Below are 25,163 nucleotides of genomic sequence, written 5' to 3'. Positions count from 1 at the left end.
TTTAGGGATGTAACGATTACCGGTATAACGATAAACTGCGGTAAAATTGCAGACGGTTAGTATTACCATTTAAATTCTAATTATCATGATAACTGTGTTTGATTACTGCACTTTTAGGGGAGAAAACACCTATGTAAAGATATGCATTTATATCAAATATTTGAGTATAGTTTGAATTTATTACAATTTTAATTGTATATACCTAATATTTGGAACCAATATTCACTTTTAAAGTCTTTGAAAAGATTCGTTAAGCATCTGTGTGTTATTTATGCAATAAATTATATACATTTTTCAAATCGGATTTTATATATATTTTTTGTGTTTTTAAGTTTTTATAGTAGGTTAAAGTGAAAAAATAATAGGCAGATGATATAAGTGAAGTTGTGTTGAAAAAAACGACCCCAAACATGGGTATAGTAAACATTTGTTTATGTAGAATATAAAGGCAAAATCAAAAGTATTCAAAAACGGACAAAATAGACTCAGACCACTAAGGGTTAATATTTAAATGTTTCTGCCAAGAGAAAGTACATTGTGCCAATTATTTTATTTTTTTTTTTTTTTATTTTTCAAATTACAACTTTGTTAAATTATTTCAGTGTGTGTATAAGTACTTTTTGAAAATTTTGAGCACAATTTCAACAATACATAATAATGATAACCGTGATAATTTTGATCACAATAACCATGATATGAAATTTTCATATCGTTACATCCCAGTTATTGATATACTGTGTAAAAACGAGGAAATAAAAATGTTTTTAATGCTACTAATCTGGTGTTTTCTCATATTTGAACATACTCTAATATTAGTTATTATTCACTTCATGTAGATAATATACAAAAAAAAACCATGTTAAGAAAAATAATAATTACAATCTAATAACAATCAGCAATTGATTTATACTCAAACATGTTAGTGCAGATCAGGTTTATCAAAAACAGCAAAGTTACAATAATGGTATGAATGTCAGTGTATTATTATGGGATGGTGCATTCGTGTCCACTGTGTTGGCTGATATGAAACAAAAACAACAAAACCCACAAATATATAAGAGAACAGATGTAGAATAACTGTCCACTGGAGTGACCACTGTGCATGAAAGGGTTAAAACATGTTTATTCTCCCTGTTTCTCGTGGTCTCTCGTGGTTCGTATCAGAAATCAAACTCAGCAGGTTAGCCCAGATGCTGCGAATTCCTTTACAGCAAAATCCATCATCTGTTTTTTTTTTTTTTTTTTTTTTTTTTTAGCAAATAAAGTCTGCCTAGTTGTTCTTCTTTGTTCAGTTCACCTTCCCTTTCCAGGCTTTGGAAGGAAAAATTTATGGGCGTACTGTCAGCTGCATTGATTATATAAATTCTCTCAGCCTTGCAAAGAAAAGTGCATAAGTCAGAACATTGCCGCTCTGTTGTATTTTTTTTTTTTTTTTTTTTTTTTTGGCGTTTTGCTGACAGTTTGATTTGTAAGTGACTTAAAGAAATAAGGCCAGTATACAGTTTTACATTCCCACTTGCTCACGACAATAACCGGAGCTGAGTTCAGGAGTCGTATGTGACTGTATATATGACGAATATTCCAAGGTAATCAATGAACGCTAACCCATAAAGACCCAAACATTCACCATCGACCAGAAGCATTTACTGATCTAATATGTTTAATACCTGTTGACCCACTAATCATATAAATACATGTTAATAATTGGTGTAAAATGCAGTTTGTCGTCTTTTCGTGGTCATCAGATATGACCCATTTGGATGTTCAGAGGCTCCGTAGTGAACGTGGAAACACTGTCATCTTCTACAACATTGATTCCCCAGTAAAACCCATGGAGTTGGATCAATGACAGTGGATGGAGACACTGGGTTTATGTTCAATTTACCTGAAAAAGTCAATTTTTCTTCAGTTTTTATTGTTTTTGATACAGTTACCCTCATCTTTAATCTGAGCTTTTATGAACATCTATATGATCAGTGAATTAAATAAAAGAAAATAGCTGGTTTTCACTGAAAAAGGCAAAAATACAGAGGATAATAATAGAACAAGTGGTGCCTGGCACAACAAACCCCGCCCCTCTTATGTATTGTAGCTTATTTTGACATTGATCAACTCTTTCATCCATTTCAATATTTGTTAAATATAAAAATTATACATGTGCGAAGTTGGAAGTAAATTGAAACTAAATTAATGTTTTTAATAGACATTTGAAATGTTGTCGATTATAAGTAAATGGAAAAGAAAAAGATGTAAAAATTTTACAAAAAAATTCAAAAACAAGCTATCACTTAGATATTTTTGCAAAGTGATGTCTAAAATTAATCTCTATATCTCTGCAGCATATTAAGTAAACTGAGTTAAAATTGATGTTTTTATATAGTGATTTGAAATGTTGCCCATTATAAGTAAATTGGGGGGGGGGGTTAAAAAAAATTTACCAACAATTTTAACGTTGCCCTACCAAAATGTAATGACATCTATTCTGGGTCACTGGCAATCTATAAACCCAATTTGGTATGAATTCAACCAGTAGTTTTGTTGCTTATTTTAGCATGTGCCAATTTTGAAGTTAATTGAAGCAAAATTGATGTTAATATAGATGTGAAATTTGGCCCATTATAAATAAATGGAAAAGAAAAAGATTTAAATATTTAAGAAAAAATTTCAAGAACAAGCTATCACTTAGATATTTTTGCAGAGTGATGTCTAAAATGAAGCTCTATATCTCTGCAGCATTTTAAGTAAATTGAGTTCAAATTAATGTTTTTATAGGGATTTGAAATGCTGCTCATTGTAAGTCGGGGGGGGGGGTTAAAAATTTTGAAAAACAATTAACTTTGATCTACTTTTCCCAAAATGTAATGACATCTGTTCTGGGTCACTGGTAATCTATAAACTCAATTTGGTCTGAATTCAACCAATAGTATTGTGGCCTATTTTGGCATCGATCAACTCTTTCATTCATATTCAATATTTGTTAAATATAAAAATTATATATGTGCCTATTTTGAAGTAAATTGAAAGAAAATTTATGTTTTTATAGACATTTGAAATTTTGCCCATTATAAGTAAATGGAAAAGAAAAAGATTAAAAAATGTAACAAAAACATTCAAAAACAGTCACTTAGATATTTTTGCAGTGTGGTGTCTAAAATTAATCTGTATATCTGTGCAGCGTTTTAAGTAAATTGAAACAAAATTGACTTTTTTATAGCGATTTGAAATTCCGCCGATTATAAGTAAATGGGGAAAAAACATTTAAAAAATGTATTAAAAATTTGAATTTTGACCTACTTTTCCCAAAATGTAATCACATCTGTTCTGGGTCACAGGCAATCTATAAACCCAATTTGGTCTGAATTCAACCGATAGTTTTGTAGCTTATTTTACCATCGATCAACTCTTTCATTCATTTTCAGTATTTGTTGAGTATAAAAATTAATATGTGCTAGTTTTGAAGTAAATTGAAACAAAATTGATGTTTTTATAGACATTTGAAATTTTGTCCATTATAAGTCACACCCACTTAGATATTTTTGCAGTGTGATGTCAAAAATTAATCTCTATATCTGTGCAGCCTTTTCAGCAAACTGAAACAAAATGTATGTTTTTATAGTGATTTGAAATTCCACCCATTATAATAAATGGTTAAAAAAAAAAATAAAAAAAATTAAGAAGTCATTAAAAATTTGAATTTTGACCTTCTTTCTTTAAAATGTAATGACATCTATTCTGGGTCACAGCCAATCTATAAACCCAATTTGGTATGAATTCAACCAATAGTATTGCTGTGAAAGTGTTAACAAACAAACAAATTGAACCAAAAACAACAACCCATGCCTCCTCTTTGGGGGTGGTGTGTGGGGGGGTAATAAATGGTGATAAATCACTTAACAAAGATTAAATGAAGATAAAAATAATCATTTGGGGAACCGCTAGATAAATAGCACTGGGTCTTTATGAGTTATTTAGAGATGAAACCATTTTGTTGCAATTTTTAGATAAGAAAAAAAAAAAAAAGAGTCTTGCCTTTGACTAAATGCAATTTGCCGTGCAGATTGTTTTCTAGATGTACAATATGTCAGAGACACCGACAGCACCTTCCACTCGACTGCTCCTTTCATACGGAACGACACTGCCAGTGTTGTTTGCTGTGGTTATTTTGTGTCAGAGCTGTTGTAATTGCTCAGCTCAGAGTGGCCTAAAGTAAGTTCCTAACTGGCTGTTTTCCTGGGTTTGCTTTGCCTGCCAACCATACTGAAATTAATGTTTGACTGATATACAGTCTGTCATCCTTTTAGTCTGAGCCAACACCCGTTTGTTTATCACAGATATTAGAAGTCGAGGTTAGGCCATGTTATTCATTAATGATGGATTCTTGACAGACATTTCAACTCTCATCAGAGTTACTTTCACTAAAAATAATTTTGTTATTTGGCAGCAGTGGAGAAAGAATTTAGTGCATTTCCTGAAATAAAGATACTCATACTGAACTGTGTCAAAACTGCATGACAAGTCGAAGCATTTAGAATTATCAGGAAAATGTGCAAAGGATGGAAATGAAAAGTAGCTACTAGTGCAGCAAAATGGTTCCTGTCAGTGTTTTACTATTATACATGATGTTGTGTTTTACTGATGTACACAGATCAGCCATAACATTATGACCACTGACAGGAAAAGTGGTAATATCGATGATTTCATTAAAATGGCACCTTTCACTGAACATTTAGACCTCGAAGCTGATGTGTTGGAAGCAGGGAAATGAATAAGATAAGGAACTGAGAGACTTTGACCCAAGGTTATAATAGTTTTGGATTTTTAATTATAGTTTAGTTTTATTTAGTTCTGACTTTTTTTTTCTCTAATTTAGTTAGTTTCAATTAGTTTTTAGAGCATGTTTGTTAGTTTTTATTAGTTATCGTTTTTTTCTGAATGCTTAGTTTTAGTTTAGTTTAGTTTTCGTATTAGTTTTAGTTATTTCATATATTTTATCTTCCTCACCATCCTGTTCAAAGAAATTAGTGAGGCACGGAGCAGTGGGTTACCCTGGACACTTACTTTGGGGGTCGGGTTAGGGCGGCTCATTGACTGAGCAGAGACACAAACACATGTACAGTAGGATGTAGAAATTCCCTATAGCGAGTTTGGGGGGGGTGGGGGTGCAATCCATACACAACGTCACTTACATGAAAACAGTACGAAGATGTGCAAAGCAGGAGAGGAGATGCACAAAGCAGCCAGCAGTAAACCAGATAGAAACATATATAAACCAGCTAACCAGCAGTTAAACCAGATAGAAGCATATATAAACCAGCTAACCAGCAGTTAAACCAGATAGAAACATATATAAACCAGCTAACCAGCAGTAAACCAGATAGAAACATATATAAACCAGATAGAAACATATGTAAACCAGCTAACCAGCAGTTTAACCAGATAGAAACATATATAAACCAGATAGAAACATATATAAACCAGCTAACCAGCAGTTAAACCAGATAGAAACATATATAAACCAGCTAACCAGCAGTTAAACCAGATAGAAACATATATAAACCAGCTAACCAGCAGTTAAACCAGATAGAAACATATATAAACCAGCTAACCAGCAGTTAAACCAGATAGAAACATATATAAACCAGCTAACCAGCAGTAAACCAGATAGAAACATATATAAACCAGCTAACCAGCAGTTAAACCAGATAGAAACATATGTAAACCAGCTAACCAGCAGTTTAACCAGATAGAAACATATATAAACCAGATAGAAACATATATAAACCAGCTAACCAGCAGTTAAACCAGACAGAAACATATATCAACCAGCTAACCAGCAGTTAAAGCAGACAGAAACATATATAAACCAGCTAACCAGCAGTTAAACCAGACAGAAACATATATAAACCAGCTAACCAGCAGTTAAACCAGATAGAAGCATATATAAACCAGCTAACCAGCAGTTAAAGCAGATATAAACATATAAACCAGCTAACCAGCAGTTAAACCAGATAGAAGCATATATAAACCAGCTAACCAGCAGTTAAAGCAGATATAAACATATATAAACCAGCTAACCAGCAGTTAAACCAGATAGAAACATATATAAACCAGCTAACCAACAGTTAAACCAGACAGAAACATATATCAACCAGCTAACCAGCAGTTAAAGCAGACAGAAACATATATAAACCAGCTAACCAGCAGTTAAACCAGATAGAAGCATATATAAACCAGCTAACCAGCAGTTAAAGCAGATATAAACATATATAAACCAGCTAACCAGCAGTTAAACCAGATAGAAACATATATAAACCAGCTAACCAGCAGCTAAAGCAGACAGAAACATATATAAACCAGCTAACCAGCAGTTAAACCAGATAGAAGCATATATAAACCAGCTAACCAGCAGTTAAAGCAGACAGAAACATATATAAACCAGCTAACCAGCAGTTAAACCAGATAGAAGCATATATAAACCAGCTAACCAGCAGTTAAAGCAGATATAAACATATATAAACCAGCTAACCAGCAGTTAAACCAGATAGAAACATATATAAACCAGCTAACCAGCAGTTAAACCAGACAGAAACATATATCAACCAACTAACCAGCAGTTAAAGCAGATAGAAACATATATAAACCAGCTAACCAGCAGTTAAAGCAGATAGAAACATATATAAACCAGCTAACCAGCAGTTAAAGCAGACAGAAACATATATAAACCAGCTAACCAGCAGTTAAACCAGATAGAAGCATATATAAACCAGCTAACCAGCAGTTAAAGCAGATAGAAACATATATAAACCAGCTAACCAGCAGTTAAAGCAGATAGAAACATATATAAACCAGCTAACCAGCAGTTAAAGCAGATAGAAACATATATAAACCAGCTAACCAGCAGTTAAAGCAGACAGAAACATATATAAACCAGCTAACCAGCAGTTAAACCAGATAGGAACATATTATAAACCAGCTAACCAGCAGTTAAAGCAGACAGAAACATATACAAACCACTTATAAACATATATAACCCAGTTCCTCATCAGTAAACCACACCTTAGCAGATCTCTCATCTCTTAATCATCTCCAGTTCCATTATTAGCTAACTTTGCTTCAGTTCAGTTCAGCTAGCTGTAGCTAGTAACATCAAACGTTTTTTAACATTCTAACAGGTTCCATACCTCTGTAATTGGATTAGTTTTCATCCTCCTCTTTTCTCCTCTTCTAAACTGTGCAGTTCAGGCCTTGGAAGGCCTTTTCATGGTGATAAACTCTCCAGTCTTTACCTGGATGCTAGTTCAACACTGACTCTGTCCTTTAGCTCTGCTCTGTCTCTGTCACTCACTCACACAGTGAGCAAAAAAAAAAAAAAAAAAAATCCGACCCCACTCATCACTAAAGTAAACCCCAGACAGGACTGTGTTGCTTTGTCCCAGCTTTAGTCTGTATGTTCCAGGTAGAGTGGGGACCAGAAGACCACTGGAAACCACAGTGACCAGACATAAGTGTCGTATGGTGCTGCTAGCTAAAATTGCTGGAGCGAAATAAATCAATTTCATATCAATCCGACATTGACAAAGACGAAAACGAAGGGAATTTAATCCATAATTTTTATACGCTTTAGTTAGTTTTGTAAACACACAATACAGTTTCAGTTAGTTATCTTTTTTTTTTTTTTTTACTTTTAATTAGAGTTTTTATTTATTTCAGTTAACGAAAATGTTTTTTCAATTTTAGTTTTTGTCATTTCGTTCGTTTTCGTTAACGATTATAACCTTGCTTTGACCAGGTCCATATTGTATTGGTGATGACCGGGTCAGAGTATGTCAGAGTATGTATGGTGATAATAAACACCATTTACATTATAATCTGTAATAAATTCAAATGTTCTAAATAACTACAAACATGTTTTAAAATATTTACCTATTTAATGATGTTTCATTTCACTAATGATCAAGGTTCTAATAGTTTTGAATTTTTCATCATAGTTTAGTTTTATCTAGTTTTGACTTTTTTTCTCTAATTCAGTTAGTTTTAATTAATTTTTAGAGCAGGTTTGCTAGTTTTTATTAGTTTTCGTTATGTTCTAAATGCATAGTTTTAATTTTTTATATCTTTTCTCTTCTTCACCGTCGAATTCAAATAAATCCCAGACAGGACTCTGCTGCTTTCTCCCAACTTTAGTCTCCATGTTTCCAGGTAGAGTGGGGACCAGAAGACGACTCTAAACCATAAGTGACCACAAGTGATGGACCGTTAAATATCATATGGTGCCACCAGCTAAAATTTCTTGAGGGAAATAAATCGATTTCATATCAATCCGACGTTGTCAAAGATGAAAACGAAGGGAATTTTATCCATAATTTTTATATGTTTTAGTTAGTTTTGTAAACACACAATACAGTTTCAGCTATCGTTTTTTTTTTCTTTTGATTACAGTTTTTATTTATTTCAGTTAACGAAAATGTTTTTACAATTCTAGTTTTGGTCATTTCGTTAGCTTTCGTTAATAACCTTGCTAACGATGTTTCATTTCAGTAATGATATGACTAGAAAAACAGTCTGTTGCAGTTATACCTCACTCTTGGATGTAATTTCTGTGATTGGATAAAATCGTGCATAAATCTGCCAGAAACCACCTTTGAAAAATGAAGATAATCACTTTATGGTGGAAATGACACAGGATGACTCATATACAGCTACCCATGACATGGGATTTTTTAAGCTTTATTTTAAAAACCCTACTCTATACCATACGGCTTCTATAACATAGATATAAATTGATTAAATAGATCAGGGGTGTCAAACTCATTTTCTTTCAGGAGCCACATTCAGCTAAATTTGATCTGACGTGAGCCGAACCAGTAAAATAATAACATAATAATATATAAATAATGTCAACTCCAAACTTTTCTCTATGTTTAAGAGCGAAAAAACTTAATTTACATTATGAACAGGTTTACATCTACAAACTATCTTTTCAAATGATGTGAATAACATGAACAAACTGAAAAAATAAGTGTAATTTTAACAATATTATGCCTCAGTTTATCATTTACACATTTACATTATAATATAAAAAATACACAAAACATTTAGTAACAGGCAAAATCTTGTTAAAATTGTATTTACTACTCTTAAGACATTTCAGGTTTTTCATATTTGTTCAGGTTATTTACATTTTTGGGAAAATTATACTTTGTTTTAGTGTAAATACATGAAAATATTTACATTTACAAAAAAAAAAAAAAAAAAAAAAAAAATTGGAGTTGTCATTATTTGTATGTTATTATGAGAGTGTTTGAGATTGAATTAGTCTGAATGTGGAACTTGAATTAAAAGGATTGTTAATATTTTAGTGTATTTTTTGCATTTCACAAATTCATCCAGAGGGCCGGACTGGACCCTTTAGCGGGCCGGTTTTTGCCCCCGGGCCGCATGTTTGACACCTGTGAAATAGATGAAAATAAATGTAACTGATAGTGTATTAGACCATAATACCATGTGACACTTATAATGCATGTATATTAGGGTCAATCAGTGTCATGCAAAGATGGAGATTTTTCTTTCATTTCATTTATTTCATTCCTGGTTGTGCATTTCATCAGCAGACATTCAATAATCATCAGGTGAACAAACATGTACACACCCATGCTCGAAAAGGAGAAGGATGAAGAAAATCTGATATTTCCTGCCCCCTTCTAAATAATAATAGCCTTAATAGTTAGCCGTACACAACTAGCTATAAAATCAGACAAACCAAACTAAATACATCCAAAGATAATCCAAAATGAATACAAAACCAAGTGCAAAACTACATATCCAGCAAGTACAAAACAAACAAAACATAGGTAAATACAGGGTGGGGAAGCAAAATTTACAATGAACATTTAGTTGTTTTTTCTCAGCAGGCACTACGTCAATTGTTTTGAAACCAAACATATATTGATGTCATAATCATACCTAACACTATTATCCATACCTTTTCAGAAACTTTTGCCCATATGAGTAATCAGGAAAGCAAACGTCAAAGAGTGTGTGATTTGCTGAATGCACTCGTCACACCAAAGGAGATTTCAAAAATACTTGGAGTGTCCATAAAGACTGTTTATAATGGAAAGAAGAGAATGACTATGAGCAAAACTATTACGAGAAAGTCTGGAAGATACTATTAAAGAAGAATGGGAGAAGTCGTCACCCGAATATTTGAGGAACACTTGCGCAAGTTTCAGGAAGTGTGTGAAGGCAGTTATTGAGAAGGAAGGAGGACACATAGAATAAAAACATTTTCTATTATGTCAATTTTCTTGTAGCAAATAAATTCTCGTCTTTCAATAAACTAATTGGTCATACACTGTCTTTCAATCCCTGCCTCAAAATATTGTACATTTTGCTTCCCCACCCTGTATATTCCTGATGAAAGGATGCAAAACAATTACAATACCAGACCAAAATAAGTAAATAAATATGTCACAAGATGCAAAACAAATACGAAGCAAAATGTAAAAACTGAACTGTTCATATAATCTCATTGTTCTGTCTTTAAACACTTTTTTCAGTTGGAATATGTTGAAATGAGATGAAGATGTTGATTGTGTAGAGATAATTTCGATGACTGTAAATCATAAAAAACTGTTGTCGTGTCTGTTAGTTTCCAAATGGATACAGCCTCAGTTCAGTGTTCAGCTCATGTCTTCATCCTCAGTAAATAAACAGTCATAGTTTCAGTGGTTTCACATCATCTGGTGCCATCTAGTGGTTCCATATCCTGCCTACCAGTATAATTTTATATTGTTCACTTATTCTGCCGTATTTGAGTTATTGTATTGAAGTATGGGGCAACACATATATGAGTAACACAGAACCATTGTTTTTATTACAGAAAAGAGCCATAAGAATCATGTATAATGTTAATTTCAGGGAACATACAAATGAGTTGTTTATTAAATCAGGATTGTTTAAGTTTAAAGAGTTGGTTGAATTAAGGACATTGTTGTTTGTGTTTAGAGCGAGAAATGGACTTTTGCAGCAAACTTGCAGAGATTATTTGTTTTAGTATCACAGGATGAAGAACATATACTCAGTGCCAATGAAAACGCAACACTTGAAGATTCTTATATTTTTTTAAATTGATGAGGATTTTTACCTCCGCCAAGGAGGTTATGTTTTTGCCAGGGTTTGTTTGTTTTTCTGTTTGTTTGTTTCTTTGTCTGTCCGTTAGTGTGCAACATAACTCAAAAAGTTATGGACAGATTTTGATGAAATTTTCAGGGTTTGTTGGAAATGGGATAAGGAAGAAATGATTAAATTTTGGTGGTGATCGGGGGTGGGGGGGCCCACGGGGGGGGCGCAGACCAGAAAATTTCATCAAAATCTGTCCATAACTTTTTGAGTTATGTTGCACACTAATGGACAGACAAACAAACAAACAGACAGACAAACAAACCCTGGCAAAAACATAACCTCCTTGGCGTGGGGGGTCCCATGGGGGGGGGGGCACTGATCAGCCTTGGCGGAGGTCTGCGCCCTCCGAGTGCTTCTAGTTATTCCATAAACTCTTTGGAATTAATCATAGGCCATTTCTATACAGTAAAAATAAAAAATCACATCCAAATTTGTTGACCAAAAATAAGGATAAAGAAAGAAACTCAAGGACCCCCAAAACCAAAAATCACACAGCGGTCCCGGAGGTGCTGCAGCTCAATGTAGCGATCCTGCTGTGGCGTGGTCACACGTGCTGGTCCAGGGCGAGGTCTGTCTGCAGCTGAGCCAGTTTCTTCATGCCTCTGTTGCATCCTGACTATGGTGGACACATTGCATCCAAAACGGCGCGCCACCTGCCGAGCAGAGATTCCGGCCTCCAGGAGCCCCATAGCATGGCATCTTTGGTCACGTGTCAGTCTGGGCATCGCTGAGTCATTGCAAATGATTTTCATGCTTTTCAGTTTGGCTTTATATACAGAACATGACCACTCCTTAACTGACCACAATTCCTTAAGTTGAGCATTTCATTGCTGAGCGATGAGAAAAACAAGTCTTATGAATGCAGACAAGTTCATTCAAGCATGACAATAGCTCAACCCGTCTCAGGTTGTTAAGAAATTGTCTGGGATTATCTTATACAGGTGAAACTAAAACATATTGATGCAGCTCAGGAACAATAAAACACATTCAAGTGTTGCATTTTTATTGGCACTGAGTATAGAAGGAGGTTTGATTTTAAACAGCAAACGGTGTGGACAGACGTGAAGAAAATGTGTATTTCTGTTGTGGGTGTCAGGATGTGGAATTCTTTGGCAGTGGAAGAGAAGAGCTGTACAAATATTTTTCAGTTTAAGAGGTTGTATAAGGAAAGAACAGAGGAGCTTTATAAAAGCATGTAATGACATAATTCAACTTATGGATGTTGGATTTGTTTTATTTGTATTGACTATCATGTAAACTGTTTACTGTAATAACTGTAATGGTATCTGATGGAAGCAGATGTTTCAAGAACGGGGCAGGTATTATACAGGGTGGGGAAGCAAAATTTACAATGAACATTTAGTTGTTTTTTCTCAGCAGGCACTACGTCAATTGTTTTGAAACCAAACATATATTGATGTCATAATCATACCTAACACTATTATCCATACCTTTTCAGAAACTTTTGCCCATATGAGTAATCAGGAAAGCAAACGTCAAAGAGTGTGTGATTTGCTGAATGCACTCGTCACACCAAAGGAGATTTCAAAAATAGTTGGAGTGTCCATAAAGACTGTTTATAATGGAAAGAAGAGAATGACTATGAGCAAAACTATTACGAGAAAGTCTGGAAGATACTATTAAAGAAGAATGGGAGAAGTTGTCACCCGAATATTTGAGGAACATTTGCGCAAGTTTCAGGAAGTGTGTGAAGGCAGTTATTGAGAAAGAAGGAAGACACATAGAATAAAAACATTTTCTATTATGTCAATTTTCTTGTGGCAAATAAATTCTCATGACTTTCAATAAACTAACTGGTCATACACTGTCTTTCAATCCCTGCCTCAAAATATTGTAAATTTTGCTTCCCCACCCTGTAAATTTTCTTCATCCTGCTCCTTTCCAATCATTTAGATTGGAATGAATGAATAAAATGAAAAAAAAAAAAGAAAAATTTTACAGAACTTTTAGGCCACTTTAGTAAATAAATGTACACCTCGTGAACCATATGACTGCTGGGTTTGCATATTGCTGCTATTTGTAATTACATGTCATTTAAATTCATATTATTATAATCTATAGCAATAATTTTAGAAAATGACAAATGGTTAATCCATTGTTTCTCAAAAGGTGGGGCGGGCCCCCCCGGGGGGGCGCGGAGGCTTGCCAGGGGGGCATGGGATCATTCCTAGGTGTTAATTTTTTCTTCAGGTTGGAACATGTATCAGGTGGAACTAATGTTTTAGTGTTGGAGCACCCTGGACTCATTTTAGGGACGTACCGCAAATAAATCTACTGCCATGGTGATCTGTCACTGGACTAGACAAAGAGTTTAGGTTTGAATGGACAAGGATTGGACTGGAAAAGAAAAATGTGCAATGTTTCTGTTTTTGCAGTTTGTACAGTTTGCACTTTGATGTTCTGAGATGTGCAACATAAACAGGCTCACTACAGCCACTGATATTGTTAAAATGTTCGTCCTTGTTACCAAAATGTGTTTGTTGTTCTAAAAAAAACTAGAAGCACTCGGAGAGCACAGACCTCCGCCAAGGCTGATCAGTGGGCCCCCCCCGAGGGCCCCCCCACCCCCGATCACCACCAAAATTTAATCATTTGTTCCTTGTGCCAGTATCAACATTTCCTGAATTTTTTATCCAAATTAAAGGCACAGTAGGCCAAAAAGTAAGGGCACCCCCATTTTTTATATAAATTGAGATAAAATCCGCCTTCTGGATCCGATCCGGATCAGCCTTTGAAATGTGATAGAGGACCCCATTGTCAATTCCTAAGTTAAATTTCATGAGTTTTGGTCAATAATTAAGCGAGATATTGGGAAACGAAAATTTTGGCCCCGTTTACCACAATGTTAACTAAAATTTCAAAGTGATCCAGAATCCAGGATTTCTTCCGGATCACCCCCAAAAGTTGATCATTCCTTCCTTATCCCATTTCCAACAAACCCTGAAAATTTCATCAAAATCTGTCCATAACTTTTTGAGTTGTGTTGCACACTAACGGACAGACAAACAAACCCTGGCAAAAACATAACCTCCTTGGCAGAGGTAAAAAAAAAAAGTACCGTATTGTCATAGTTGTAAGATAATTACACATTTCCTATTTTTATTTTGAAAACTAATGTCTCAGGGAGCAGTCTTGTTGAGTTCATTTGTATTGTTAAATCAAAAATCTTCGTTATTTTTAATTTGCACAACAAATTATTCAAGGAAAAGCAAAAAGTTTTATTACGATATTGATGTTTCTTTCAATAAAAGTCATAATTGCACCACAGGTACAATGTTGTTGGGGTTGAAGGAGGCTTGGACATTTTTCATGCTCCAAAGGGGGTCTGACAGAAAAAGATAGAGAACCACTGGGTTAATCTCTTCTGACTTCATCTCCACTGATACCAGTCTTTTCCAGTATGTCTCTCCGTCTTTTAGCTCATCCGTGTATTTGTATTCTTTTCTCGCTCCTGCAGCTGTTCACTGTAACCTGAGCCAAAATGGCATTGACCACCAGATGTGCCCGGAGGACGTGACGTCACAGCTGGATGAGGAGGAGGTGGATGCAGGGGCTGTGCTGCTGGACGATAGCAGCCCCACCTACCAGGACATCAGCCCCCCCATGTACCAGCGCCGCTCCCCGCCACACCGCTCTGTGTCCGAGTCGGAACTAACCCGGGTAAGACTGAACTACGCTACGTTTTTGTTTTCCATAGTTTTTGTTCTTTTGAATTGTGTTGTATTTTGGAGTATTTTTAGTCGTGTTTTAGTTCCCCATATCCCACTTAGGTTTTATTTTTTGAAAATGCTCATTATTCATTAAGTTTTTTCAGTCGTTGACATTAATCCTAATAATAAAAACTCAATAAATCATTACATCATGTACCCCTGGACGTCCACCAGATCACCAGTGACCCCTCTGAACAAGAATATAGAACCATCCCATAATGTTTATTAACCCATAAAGACCCAGTGCTACATTTGTGTCAGTTTTTCTCTCTATTTAACTTTTCTGAAGTGATTCATCACCATTTATTATAACATTATCCTCTATATTTTGCATTTTTCACTGTAAATCATGTATTTTCCTGTTGTTAATTTCCTATATTTAATGTAGACGTTCATGAAAACTCAGAGTAAATCCAAAGGTTATTCAAAGAAAACTGAAGAAAAACTGTATTTTTCAGCAAAATCTATCATTAACTGAACACAAACCCGGTGTCTCCATCCACTGTCATTGATCCAACTCCATGGGTTTTACTGGTGAATCAGTGTTGTAGAAGATGACGGTGTTTCCACGGTAACAACGGAGGCTCTGAACGTCCAAATGGGTCATATCTGATGACCATGAAAAGACGACAAACTGTATTTTACACCAATTATTTACATGTATTGATAGGATTAGCGGATCAACAGGTATTAAACAGTTTAGATCAGTAATGAGTTTGGTTGACAGTAGCTGTTTGGATCTTTAGGGGTTAAAGTTGTAATTATCATAAAAAAAAAAAAAAAATAGAATAATTATAGTTGTTGTACTTTGTAACTTGGACAAAACCTATATCGTTTTTTCTTGTTCAGAAAATTGAATGTAGATGTTTTCTTCCAAATAATTTACTGTCTGATTTAAATTACTACCTTTCAGAAGCAAAAGTTCAACCATTCATTGATTCAAAGTAGGAAATGATGATGCATCAGTGGTGCACAATGTTAGCGTCTGAACACATTCACTATTGAACCAGTACATGTCCAAATAAAAGTTATGTAATATCACTGCACTGCAAATTATTTGGTTCTTACCAACATAAAAAAAAAAAAAAAAAAAAAAAATTAGAAGTGTTAGATAATTTATCTTTTTTTTAAATTTTATTTTACTTTTTATTTAGTTTCGCTCATACAAATATACAAGACATTTCACATACATTAACATATCCAATCAAATATCCCCATATGGCACACATGAAAGAAAAAAAGTCATCTGCAGTAGATATTGATTACAATTAATCACAAATGAAACATGAATGACAAAGAACACACGTATACAACCACTTCTAAATGCTTATTGCATTAAAAGCTTAAACATGGGACTCCATGTCTTTGTAAATCCTACTATATAATACATGTTTCGGCCCAGCCCCATATCCGGTATCCGCCCCATCGATGTTGCAGCACGGGACACGGGAGGGTGTTTGGGTGCAATGCCACTGTTGCACCATGGGATGGTGCTATCGTACAAGGAACCACAGGTACAGTGCTTCTAGTAGCCCTAATTTATCTTGTTTTAAGAGTTAATTTCTTATTTTAAGTGTTCATATATCTGTAGACCTGCTTATTTCTAGGCTTAACAATTGTAATACAAGAAATCTTGTCAATACAAATTATCTTGCTGCACGGGCAGATATTTTTACCCCGACCCCCGAAGGGGAGGCAAGGGGTATTGTTTTTGATTCAGTTTGTTTAACACTCTAACAGCAAAACTGTTGGCTGAATTCCTACCAGATTTGGTTTATAGATTGCCAGTGATTACATTTTGGGAAAAGTAGGTCAAAGTTACAATTTTTAATGAATTTCTAAAATCTTTTTTTTTTTGTTTTTTTTGTTTCCCATTTACTTATAATGGGCAAAATTTCACATGTCTGTAGCAGCAAAACTATTGGTTGAATTCATACCGAATTGGGTGTATAGATTGCCTGTGACCCAGAACAGGTTTCATTACATTTTAGAAAAAGTAGGTGAAAGTTAATTTTTTTTTAAATTTTTTTTAGTTTTTTAAATTTTTTAAAATCTTGTTTGTTTGTTTGTTTTTTTCCCCATTTACTTATAATGAACGAAATGTCAAATGTCTGTAGCAGCAAAACTACTGGTTGAATTCCTACCAGATTTGGTTTATAGATTGCCAGTGATTACATTTTGGGAAAAGTATGTCAAAGTTACAATTTTTAATGAATTTCTATCTTTTTTTTTTGTTTGTTTGTTTCTGATTTACTCATAATGGGCGAAATGTCAAATGTCTGTAGCAGCAAAACTATTGGTTGAATTCATATCAGATTTGGTTTATAGATTGCCAGTGACCCAGAACGGATCTCATTACAATTTAGAAAAAGTAGGTGAAAGTTCAGTTTTTTAAATTTTTATTTTTATTATTATTTTTTTAATTTTTAAAAATCTTGTTTGTTTGTTTGTTTTTCCCCATTTACTTATAATGGGTGAAATGTCAAATGTCTGTTGCAGCAAAACTACTGGTTGAATTCCTACCAGATTTGGTTTATAGATTGCCAGTGACCCAGAATAAATGTAATTACATTGTGCGAACAGTAGGTCAAAGTTCAAATTTTGTATGAATTTTTAAGATCTTCCCATTTACTTATTATGGGTAACATATGTATGAGGGGCGGGGTTTGTTGTGTCTGGCACCACTCGTTCCACTTGTTTTGAATACCTTTTTCCTCATTTTCATTTCATGTATTTATTTGAATCAGACATGTAAATAGTTACAGTCCATAGAGTATGATGAACATTAAAAAAATAATAATAAAACCGGTTATAAATATAAAAATAACACAAATGCACACACCCTGTCTTCAATAACAAGTATAAAGATGCTGGTGCCAGTATTTAACAAGTGTAGAATCAGCATAAAAATCAGAGTTAACAACTGCAAAAATCACAACATTTCTAGAGTGACTTAAACGCAGTATAAAATTCAAAATTGTTTTCCGTAACATCTCATAATAAGAGCAAACATTTTTAAAACAGAACATACCACTAGCACTACAGCTACGATAAATATAGTACAACGTTTAAGATTAACCCATAAGTAACAGAGATAAATATTCCAGCAAAAAGATATGAACAATTTATTCTTAACAGATTTAGTGTTTTTATCTTGTTTTTTGCAGTGTGAAAAGCAGAGGAACATCCACTTCATTTTACCCAATTTTTTTTAGCAGATGTGTAGAAGTGCTCCAAAAGTTATTGAACATTTCTGAAAAATTGACATTTATCCCACAGATGACTGTCTTGGTTTTTAAAAATTAAAACGACTCCATATTTTATTTATTTATTTATTTTTAATAAACATTTATTTATTATTTTTCATTCATACAAAACTTTAAACATCATGAACATCCTGAACATGTCAGAGACAAAAATAAATATATAAATAAATAAATGAATAAATGAAAATAAATATATATAAATAAAGCAAAATAAATACGTAAAATGAAAATAAATAAAATAAATCTCAAAAAGATGTGACAAACATTAATCTGACAGCATTATGTAGAACAGCTGATTAAATAACATAATAAATAAAACGTAGGTATAGAGTTGAAATAATACTATACATCAAACAAAATGTCCCAATTTGTCACTTACTCACTACCCCTTCATTATCACCACTCTTATTTAAATTCAAAAACATCTTCCAAATGTTATAGAATTCCGAAGTTCTCTTTTTAACCGTGTATGTCAGTTTGGTAACACTTTACTTGAAGGTCTAGTTTATAATGCATTAAGCACACATTCATAAGACATTATAATGCATTTTAAAAGTCATTACAACAGTTTATGATCATGTACAACAACGTATACCAAGGTTAATAAAGTATTATAAGTGTAGGTATAATATACTATAAATTCAGCTTTCATAATGTTTTATACAGCCATACCAAAGCAGTGTGAAGGAATTGATTTTTTCAGGTAGAGAACTTTTGTTAGGTTTTGTCACTGGTCCCTATACCCATCTATTTTAGGGATTTCATACTTATCAAAAAAAAAAAAAAGTATGTGTTTGAATTAACAAAGATTTGGAGCTGCCACGTTATTTTTTATTTAACTATAAAGCAACATGTAACACTTCTATTTACTGTCTCTGTTCTTTTAATGTTTTGTTTTTGCAAAATAAAGAGTTATTCAGCACACTTTGATGTATAATTTTTGACTTACACTTTCCTTAGAGCCAGCAGATACTGCTCGTACGTCATCATACTTGTGTTATAATATCATACAATTGATAATGTGTTCTGTAACCCAGGACTGGAGATTCTTCCTACAAACACTTGTCACTTTGGTATGGATGTATAAAACATTATGAAAGCTGAATTTATAATACATTATGCCTACACTTATGCCTAGATTAATAAAGTATTATAGGTTGTTGTACATGATCATAAACTGTTGTAATGACTTTTATAATGCATTATAAATGCATTATAATGTCTTACGAATGTGCGCTTAATGCATTATAAACTAGACCTTCAAGTAAAGTGTTAGCGTCATTTTCTCAAGAGCCAAACTTGAGGTTAAATTATTTAACCAGAAGTCAAAAGAGGGGCGACCAATATTTTTCCAACACAAAATGATACACCGCTTAGCTTGTAATAAACATAAATCAACCATATTTCTTTCTTTTGCAGATAAAGAGCAATTTTCAGGATAAATGCCCAGTATACATAATTTCGGACACACAGATATTGGATAAGATGTACGACTCCATATTTTACTTCAATTAAAAGTACTTTGGAAGACTCTTAAGTGAGTGGAATGACCTAGATGTACACTCAAATTGATGATTCTTGGCTCTAATAAACATGAAGTAATATTTTAAAGTAAAATGTAACTGAAATATATGAAATTTAAAGTTTATTCATCCGAAAAAGTCAAACATAATGTGAATATGCTTAGTATAAAGTGAATCTAAACAAATAAAGTAAAACTTTATTTACTAGATCACATAAAAAGGCTGAGCGTCACAGTCAAACACAGTTTATGTCAAAGTTTGCATTAACTAAAGCAAATCTGACTGAAGCTATTTAATTTATTCATATTGACTCAATATGATAGAAAAAACAGTGTATTAAATGCAACTCTTTACATCACAGGTGTCAAACAGCCCGCCAAAGGGTCCAATCTGGCCCCTGGGATGAATTTGTGAAATACAAAAATTACACTGAAGGTATTAATCATTTTAGTTCAGGTTCCACAAGAAGACCAATTTAATCTCCAGTGGGTCAGAACAGTCAAATACTATCATAATAATCTATAAATACTCACAACTCCAAATTTTTCCCTTTGTAAAAATAAACATTTTCATGTCATTTTACTGTATTTACACTAAAACTAACTAACTTTTCACAAAAACACAAAAAAACCTCAATAAATATGAACATTTTGAAATGTCTGAAGTCTAATTTTAACAATATTCTGCCTGTTATCAGATGTTTTATGTATTTGTAGATCCACTGTGATCTGTACTTTAAAATTATCCGGGGTAAATGATAAACTGAGACATAATATTGTTAAAATTGCACTTAGTTTTCTTAAGAAATTTCCATTTGTTCATGTTATTCACATTTTTCAAAGGATAGTTGGTAAATGTAAATATTTTCATTGGATAATTTTACTTTTTTTGCTCTAAAACATCAAGGAAAGTTTGGAGTCGACATTATTTATATGTTATTATGTTTTTTTTCACTGGTTCGGCCCACTGTTGATCAAATTTGGCTTAATGTGGCCCCTGAACTAAAATGAGTTTGACACCCCTGCTTTATATTAAACTTATGTAATAAAATTACATGGAAAATTTACATCTAATTAAAATGCATAAAGTCAGCATTTTTGGCCTAATTATTTTTTTGAGTGTATGTGAGAAGCGCCATCATTAAGAGCGGTTCAACTTCTCTACGTATTAAGGACTTTAAATAATTCCTTTAGTGTCTCTTTTAGCCGAAGGTACACTGGACCATCCTTTATGCAAGGAAGGAAGGTAATGACATCCCACAATGCACTGCGTCGGCAAAATCAGACAACTCAAGCGGTTTCCGTCTTAACTTTCTCATCTGTTGTGTTCAACGCTAAACTCAGAGGTGAACTCAGGACATGATAGAACTGTAGGTGGAAAATGTCACCTCAGTTAGAAATACATTTTCATTAGATCAGGGGTGTCAAACTTATTTTAGTTCAGGGGCCAAATTCAGCCAGATTTGGTCTGAAGTGGGCCGGACCAGTAAAATAATAACATAATTATATATAAATAAAGTCAGTTCCAAAGTTTCCTTACATCAGGGGTGTCAAACTCCTTTTCTTCCAGGAGCCACATTCAGCCCAATTTAATCTGAAGTGGGCCGGACCAGTAAAATAATAGCATGATAGCCAATAAATAATGGCAACTCCAAATTGTTTTAGTGCAAAAAAATAACATTCAATTATGGCAATGTTTACATTTACTTTAATATGTGTGTGTTTTTATTTTTATTTTATTTTATTCTATTTTTATTTTTTATTTTTATGTGTTGTTTTGCTGTTTTTAATCACCTTTTACATGTTTCTTTTATAATGTTTTAAATGTGTTTTTTTTTTTTTTGTTTTTTTTATTTCAATGTCCTGTGTGAAGCACCTTGAATTGCCTTGTTGCTGAAATGTGCTATACAAATAAACTTGCCTTGCCTTGCCTTACAAACTATCCAAACAAAAAGGATGTGAATAGTCTAAAAAAAAATGGAATTTGTTAAGAAATATAAGTACAATTTTATCAATATTATGCCTCGACTTATCATTATACATATGCATTATAGGTCAGATCTACAAAGGCACAAAACATTTAGTAACAGGCAGAATATTGTTAAAATTGCACTTAATTTTCGTCAGACGTTTCAGGTTGTTCATATTTGTCCAAATTATTCACATTTTAAAGGACAGTTTGTTAATGTAAACATTTTCATAATTTAATGTTTTTTTGCACTAAATCAAAGGGAAAAATGGTGTTGTCATTATTTATAGGTTATTGTGATATTATTTTTTAGTTTGATGCCCTAACGTGCACTTTGCAAATTTTGGCCCCCCGGGCTGCATGTTTGACACCTGTGCCTTACATGATGAAAATGTTTATAGCTATAAACTGTCCTTTAAAACAATGTGAATAACATGAACAACCTAAAATTTAAGAAAAATAAGTGCAATTTTAACAATATTTTGCCCTCCGTTTATCATTAACGTCATGTTCATTACAACATACAGATCACAGTGGATCTAAAAATACACTAAACATTTAATAACAGGCAGAATATTGGTAAAATTACACTTTTTTTTTTTTCAGGTTTTTCATATTTTTTCTGGGATTTTTACATTTTCTGTGAAATGATAATTTGTTTTAGTGTAAATACAGGAAAATTACATGAAAATATTTGAAAAATTTGGAGTTGTATGTATTTATAGGTTATTATGCTAATATTTTTCCTGGTCTGTATGTGGAACCTGAACCAAAATTTTTGTGAATATCTCATGTGTAATTTTTGCATTTCACAAATTCATCCTGCGGGCCGGACTGGAACCTTTGGCGGGCCACATTTGGCCCCCGGGCCGCATGTTTGACACCCCTGCATTAGATGTTCCCTCATTTTGAGCCTTGCTGTACTGCGAGTGTATTTTCAGGATACTTTAGTCAAATTAGAATCACAGTCAGAATACTTTATTAATCCAAGGGGAAATTATTGTGTGTTACAGTTGCTCCATTTAAGTCTAATAAACAGAAGCAGGGAGGAAAGTATCAACACAACAAAACACAGCACACCCACCAAATATACAAAACCCACTTTTATTAGTTTTTGGTTCATTTATTTGTGTATTTTTGGGCTCTAATAGTTCATAAAGTTTGAATTTGAACCCTCCAGGTGCTGCAAAACTATCTTTATATTCATTTTGGCAAAAATTGAGTGGATATCTACAACCTGTTTTAATTCCTGCTTAACCCATAAAGACCCAAACAGCCATCGGCGACCAAAAGCATCTACTGATCTAAAATGTTTAATACCTGTTGATCCACTAATCCTATCAAAACATGTAAATAACTGAGGTAAAATCCAGTTTGTCAGCTTCAAATCATAATCATATTTGACTCATTTGGACATTCAGAGGCTCCATAATGAACGTGGAAACACGTTTGCTTGAATTAAGCAAAAAAAAAAAAATCTTGAATTAAGCAAAAAAAATCTAGAATTAAGCAAAAAAATCTTGAATTAAGCAAAAAAAAATCTTGAATTAAGCAAAAAAATCATAAATTAAGCAACAAAAATCTTGAATTAAGCAAAAAAAGTCTAGAATTAAGCAAAAAAAAAAAATCTTGAATTAAGCAAAAAAAATCTTGAATTAAGCAAAAAAATTGTAAATTAAGCAAAAAAAAAAGGCTTGAATTAAGCAAAAAAAAAAACACCTATATATATATCACAGTAGAGACTGAAATCCAGTAGGATTCGTAATCCTACTAGGACAGATAGGAATTTTAGTTTGTCCAAGGACAAACTAAAATTCCTATACGAATCCTACTGGATTTCAATCTCTACTGTGACATATATATATATATATATATATATATATATATATATATATGTGTAAAAAAAAATAAAATTCCAACTGTAACTTAACAAACTCATGGTTCAGCTTGATTCTTAACCTAGAACATCTCTCTCTTTTTTTTTTTTTTTTTTTTTTTAACCAAGGTCCAGCCATTTGGTGCGGAGGAGGTTTCACACCTAAATTTTAGTTTGGACCAAACAAACATCTGAACCAAAGACAGTTGGTGTGAAAGCATCCTGAAACTAAACAAAATTAGAATACAACTCACTCATAAATTTAAGTAAAACTAAAAAAAAAAAGGGGGAGAGAATGTCAAATCTATTTAACCCTTCAGTATCCAGGTGCGCCTTTTAGGCACACTTTGCATTTTGTGTTAAAAAACTTCATATTATTTTTCACAATTTAAATAAGGTTAGAATTCAAAAGTTGTTCATTTTTGCATGATCTTTAAAATTCTGGCCACCAACTAAAATGTGCACATTGTAAACAAAAGAAAATTACAAGACTAGCATCTGTCTCCCAAGTGTGCCTAAAACGCACTATTTCTTCCATTTGATATGTATGATTAGGGCTGAGCTTGATTTACAAAAATAAAATCAAATTAGAGCAGAAAAATCTATTAATATATAATATTTAATAGTTTTATGTATAGGTGTGCATTTTACGCACACTTGGTGACAGATGCTAGTATTTTTGAACATTTGACCTAGTGCCAAAAATAATAATGCAAATTAACCAGTGTTTGAGTTAATCATTGACATATGCCAGGATGAAAAAATCAAATAAAATGTGATCCACTTTTTATGTAGTATGTTGAAAAAATATATATATTTTTTGTTTTTTGCATCCAAAAAAATGGTTTGTTTACATTACAAACACAGCATTTAAAGGGTTAAAAATGTGACAATTATTGAGTATTTGGTATTTTTATTTATGTCTCAAGTTGATGCAATAGAAAAAAGTGTAAAAGATTTAAAAACAAACTGTATGAAATTTTTTTTGACATTATTCCACAAGTGTGCGAAAATGCACACTTGGTGCTTAGTAAGGGCCTTGGTGAACGGGATACCAGAGGCTTAAAGGCAAATAAATAATGCAAAAACTTTTTATTGCTGTGTTACTGTGTCTTATATTGTTCGACCACTGGGAGGCACCAGAGTCTGCATATTGATTTAGTACAGACCCAGCATTAGGGAACGTCAGCGACTCATGTTCCTGTGGTTGATGATCCTGGGGTTGAAGGTACAGGGTTAGAACACTGCACGTCTGACAAATAGATTTGCAGGGATGTGATGCATTACTGCTCTATTGGTAATCTCCTCGTGTGTGTGTGTGTGTGTGTGTGTGTGTGTCGAAGGATGACCTGAACTGAGCTGTAAGTCTTCTGTTAGAAGCTTAGTGCTGTTTTCATCTGCACTAACTCCACAGGGAAATATCAGGTACTTTTAAACGTTGTGTTTGTCAGGAAGCCACGAACGTTGTGTGTGTGCAGTTCAGTGATCAGCAGGTGGTCTACACTGGGTTCAGGGAAACGTTTCAGCTCACACCTCAAACGTAAACATCTGAACCAAAGACCTTCACACCATCCTAATTAGAGCCTGACCGATTAATCGGCCAATGGGGCTGATT

The 25,163-nt window shown here is 33.4% G+C and overlaps 1 protein-coding gene across 2 annotated transcripts in view; it reads left to right on the top strand.

The window, feature by feature from the left end:
• Positions 1 to 25,163, top strand: part of samd12 (sterile alpha motif domain containing 12) — a 383,028-nt gene that overhangs the window by 67,666 nt on the left and 290,199 nt on the right. For both annotated transcript variants that reach the window (XM_030147094.1, XM_030147093.1), the window contains one exon: positions 14,663 to 14,865. In XM_030147094.1, the coding sequence (XP_030002954.1) occupies positions 14,663 to 14,865 (203 nt within the window). The remainder of the gene's footprint in view (positions 1 to 14,662; positions 14,866 to 25,163) is intronic.

This window comes from Sphaeramia orbicularis, chromosome 11, assembly GCF_902148855.1.
Source record: "Sphaeramia orbicularis chromosome 11, fSphaOr1.1, whole genome shotgun sequence".
NCBI classification, from domain to species: Eukaryota; Metazoa; Chordata; class Actinopteri; order Kurtiformes; family Apogonidae; genus Sphaeramia; species Sphaeramia orbicularis.
This window is presented reverse-complemented; position numbering and strand designations above follow the sequence as displayed.